At 45.6% G+C, this 4,842-nt stretch overlaps 1 protein-coding gene across 1 annotated transcript in view; it reads right to left on the bottom strand.

Annotated features, from left to right (window-relative positions):
- Window positions 1-453: 453 nt before the first annotated feature.
- Window positions 454-4,842, bottom strand: part of LOC102821526 (acyl-coenzyme A synthetase ACSM1, mitochondrial-like) — a 30,562-nt gene continuing 26,173 nt past the window's right edge. Inside the window, exons 10-12 of the mRNA XM_006875975.1 lie at window positions 4,348-4,376; window positions 3,600-3,729; window positions 454-540 (exon numbers count right to left, since the gene is read on the bottom strand). Coding sequence (XP_006876037.1) covers window positions 454-540; window positions 3,600-3,729; window positions 4,348-4,376 — 246 coding nt within the window. The remainder of the gene's footprint in view (window positions 541-3,599; window positions 3,730-4,347; window positions 4,377-4,842) is intronic.

Here is a 4,842-nt window from a genome sequence, read left to right as displayed (position 1 = left end):
GGGCTGGAGTCTGGACCCATGGAATGTCCCTCCTGACCTTGGTGTTCTTGACAATGGGATGGATACACAGGTTTGTGCTGGATCCAGGAGGGAGAACCCATTGGGCCTGGGATATCGGAGAATGGGGAGTTGAGGAGAATCTCAGAGAAGATTCTGAGAAGCGCATACATAGTATTGGCCCAGCACAGAGCAAGCCCACGAAACGGATGCTGTTGACATGGCTGCTGGTACTTTATTACACCAGTTTCTGCCTGGGCGCTAACCTGGTGAATTACACAGTAGTTGGAGGAAGAGTTGTGACTAAATTTAACGTCAAACAGGAAAAGTGTACCACTCTTGACTCTCCAGATCCCATTTGAAATCACCTTTCTCCGCATTGCCATGCCCAGTCCATATTGGGGAAACCGAGGGGGCATACACAAGACCACTCAGTGGGTCTGTGATAACTGCTGATTACATCCGCCCAAGCTCTTTTTGCCGAAGTTCACTCCGTTTGATCTTGCCAGTGATGGTTTTGGGCAGCTCTGGGACAAACTCCACCTGGACAAGGAGAGAGCAGATCTGTCGTGACTCGGTCCTGCTGTCTTCCCCCCACTTCCCGCTGTCTTCCTTGTCCCTGCACAGACCCCAGACAGGATGATGCTGTGTGGTGGCCCTCCTCCTCCTGACTCCCTGAAGGTGGATGTGGCCACGTGATGTGCTTTGACCACTGAACTATGAGTGGAGCTGAATTGCGTCATCTCTAGGTGGCAGAGTGTGGAACCATTGAGATGGGATAGTGGCCACCGTATCCTCACATCGACCACAGTACCTGGCAGGTGTCTCTATGGTGGCTGCCCCTGTATCTTGGTACCAGGGTGAGGAGGTGTGGAACAGAGTCCACAGAAGACCAGGGTAATAGACCCTCATCCATAGAAGCCCTAACGTAGCCCACCCAGTGCATGCACCATCTGTTCTGTCCTCCCTGAGGCAGCATTGCTGTGGGGGTTAGTTGCCATGGAGTCCGCTCTGACTCATGATAGCCCCGTGGACAAGAAGGAAATGCTGCCCAGCACTGGGCCGTCCGTCTTCAGGACCATGAGTCTGCCTGAGCCCATTGTGGCAGTCACTGTGTATCTTGAGGGGCTTCCAACCTCGGGGGCTCATCTCCCCACACTTTGTGAGAAAGTACTCTCTTGTAATCCTTAGGGTTTTTACTGCTTACATTTGGGAAGTGGATCGCTAGGTCTTTGTTCCTATCCTGCTGTAATCCGGGAGCTCCACTGAAATCTCTCCACCTTGCGTGGCCCTGCTGGGGTCTACAACACTGGTCACTGCTGGGGTCTACAACACTGGTCTGCCAGTTTGCTGGGTTGTGGTGACTTGGGTGTTGTTAGGGTGCTGGAAGCTGTTAGGCACACCACAGCATGAACTTCGCTGTCAGACACTGGAAGGTTTTAAGTTCCAGCTCTGTCTTTTATTGGCTGTAACTTCAGGCCATTTACTTTGTCTGTGTCTTAGTTTCCTCTATGAAAAATGGGATAGCTATACCATATCAAAGGAGCTCTGGTAGCGTAGTGGTTACGAATTGGGCTGCTAACTTCAGAGTCAGCAGTTTGAAACTACCAGCTGTTCCACAGGAGAAAGATGAGGTTTTCTGCTCCTGTAAAGATTTACAGTCTCAGAAATCCTGTACAGGGTTGCTACGAGTCGACTCCACAGCACATACCATATCAGGCTGTGGTAAGAATTAAATGAAATATTACATGTAGAGAATTTACTAAATGGCCTGGCATACATGTTAGCCATATGTTGTTGTTAGGTGTTGTCGAGTTGGTTTAGACTCACAGGGACCCAATGTATAGCAGAACAAAACACTGCCTGGTCCTGTGCCCTCCTAACAGTTGTGGTTGTGATTGAGTCCATTGTTGTCACTGTGCAATCCATCTCGCTGGGGGGTCTTCCTCTTTTTCGCTGACCCTCCACTTTACCAAGCATGATGTTCTTCTCCAGGGACTGGGCCTACCTGAAAACATGTCCAAAGTATGAGAGAGAGAACCTCCTCATTATCACTTTTAAGGAGTGATTCAGCTGTCCTTCCTCCAAAACAGATTTGTTCATTCTAGCAGTCCATGGTATATTCAGAATTCTTCACCAGCACCATAATTCACCTGCATCGATTCATCTATGGTTTTTCTTATTCGCTGTCCAGTTTTCTCAGGCCTATGAGGTGACTGAAAATGGTGTGGCTTGGGTCAGGCACACCTTAGTCCTCAAAGTGACACCTTTGCTCTTGAACACTTTAATGATGTCTTCTGCTGCAGCTTTGCCTAATGCAATACATCATTTGATTTCTTGACTGATGCTTCCGTGAGGGTTAATTGTGGATCCAACGAAAAGAAAATATTTGACAACTTCAATCTTTTCTGTTTATCATAATGTTATTTATTGGTCCCGTTGTGAGAATTTTCATTTTCTTTTCATTCCAATGCAATCCATACTGAAGGCTGTGGTTTCTGATCTTCATCTATAAGTACTTCAAGTCTTCTCTGCTTCCAGCAAGCAAGGTTGTATCATTTGTGTGTCGCAGGTTGCTGATGAGTCTTCCTCCAATCTTGTTGCCACATTCTTCCTCCTGTAATCCAGTTTTCCAGATTATTTGTTCGGCATACAGAATGGATAAGACTGTTGAAAGGATGATGCACATCTCTTCTTATTTTAAAACATACAGTGTCCCTTGTTCTGTTCTAAGGACTACCTCTTGGTCTATGTACAGGTACCTCATAACAACAGTTAGGTGTTCTGGGAGTCCCATTCTTCCCAATGTCATCAATAGTTTGTCCATTGCCATTGCATAGTCACTAGAGCACAAATAAACATCTTTCTGGTGTTCTCTGCTTTCAACCAAGATCTCTCTGATTTCAGCAATGATATCATTGGTTCCACATCCTCTTCTAAATCCAGCTGGGGTTTATGACAGCTCCACACTGATGTACTTCTGCAACCATTTTTGAAATGATCTTCCACTAAATTTTACTTGTGTGTGTGTGTGATGTTAGTGATATTGTTTGTTGATTTCCGTGTCCCATTGAGTCAATTTTCTCTTGCGTTGTGGCCCATTAGTGAGTTGTAAGAGGAACTTTGTAGGTTGCAAGCAGTCTTTTTAAACAATGAAGTAGTATAAAAAATATTGAATGTGTTGCAGATTATAAGAATGAATATTTTATTAACTTCTGTATGTTGCGTGAATGTATTACACTGTAACACAAAATGTATTTCTTACTATGAATCATACCAGAAAAAGTTTGGAAGCTGCTGCTTTGGATTTCTATTTTGAATTTTGCAGGATAGTAAATGGCTTTTGGACATTTGTCTGATCTTTTTCTTTCGGTTAACTTGCCCAGAGGTGGGTACCTTGTAGATTTCTGATTTAGGGGAGAGAGGTTTTCATCCAATGAAATCTCTCCACCCCATCCTTAAATCGAATTGTTTCTTCTGCAGTGGAGAAAGCTAGGGCTGTTGGTTACCTAAGCTTAGCACCGGCCACCCTGGAGGACTTGGGAGAGCTGAGCACCAGAACCGGCCACGAGGCCCAGACCGCATCCACTCTCCACACTCACCTTCCTCGGGTACTTGTACGGGGCCGTCACTGTCTTCACGTGCTGCTGCAGCTCCTTGGTGAGCTGGTCCTGGTCATGGGACAGGAATTTCGGGTCCAGGACGATAAACGCCTTTACCACCTGTTCACGGGAGTGAAGTCATGGTGAATGCCAACAGTGTTACCCGACCCCAAGCCCAGAGTGGATTCCAACCCACAGTGACCCCACGGGACAGGATAGAACCGTGCTACAGGATTTCCAGGGTTCTACGGAAGCAGGCTGCCACCTCTGATCCCATACAGCAGCTGGTGGGTTTGAACTGCTGACCTTTTGCTTAGCAGCCAATAGCTTAACCATCACATCACCAAAAATGTCATGTTTGTTGAATGAAGGAAAAGTTGATAAGAACATGGTGACTTTGGAAAAGGAAAGGGTCAAGTTCAAATCCCATTACTTCCAATTCCATTCTATGTCCTTGGGAAATTGTTTAATTCTCTTCTGTTTCCTTCTGTATGAAATGGAGACAAGAAAAGTTGATTCCAATTGGGCATCTGTAATGATTCCAACTGATTTGTCATGTGAAACATCTGGCTAGTTTTAATTTGCTCTTACATTATTATTACGAATAGTAGTTATATCATTACTCTTGTTTTATGTACAGTACCTGCATGGGACTTGTGAGTAACAAATGTTGGTAATTGATGATGATTGATTATATTCCCAATTGATGTGCTCAATACTTAATAAGGAGTTCTGGGAGCTTAGTGAGTTACGAGTTGGGCTGCTAACCGCAAGTTCAGCAATTCTATCTGCCAGCTGCTCTGCAGGAAAAAGATGAGGCTTGCTGCTCCCACAGATATTTACAGCCTCGGAAACCCTATGCAGGGTTGCTGTGAGTTGGGACTGACTCCACGGCCCAGAACCAGCACCACCATCAGTACCTAATGGGTTTCAGCGAATTCTTTGGAATTAAGGTGTAAGTGCTGTGGAGTCAGGCTGTTTGGATTACTATTCTGGCTCTGTCATTTATTACTGAGTGATTCAGACAAGTGACTTCTTTACTCCTGTTTCCTCATCTACAAAAAAAAAAACTGAAACCCATCGTCTTCGAGTCAGTCCTTAGTCATGGCAACACCAAACGCTATAGAGCAGGACCGCTCTACAGGCTTTGTTTGGATGTCATCTTTATGGGAGGAGTCCTGGGGTGGCGCTGTGGGCTAATGCGTCAGACTGCAAAGTCACTTGAACTGCAAGATCGGTGGTT

The sequence above is a fragment of the Chrysochloris asiatica genome, unplaced genomic scaffold, assembly GCF_000296735.1.
Source record: "Chrysochloris asiatica unplaced genomic scaffold, ChrAsi1.0 scaffold00348, whole genome shotgun sequence".
Classification (NCBI taxonomy): Eukaryota; Metazoa; Chordata; class Mammalia; order Afrosoricida; family Chrysochloridae; genus Chrysochloris; species Chrysochloris asiatica.
This window is presented reverse-complemented; position numbering and strand designations above follow the sequence as displayed.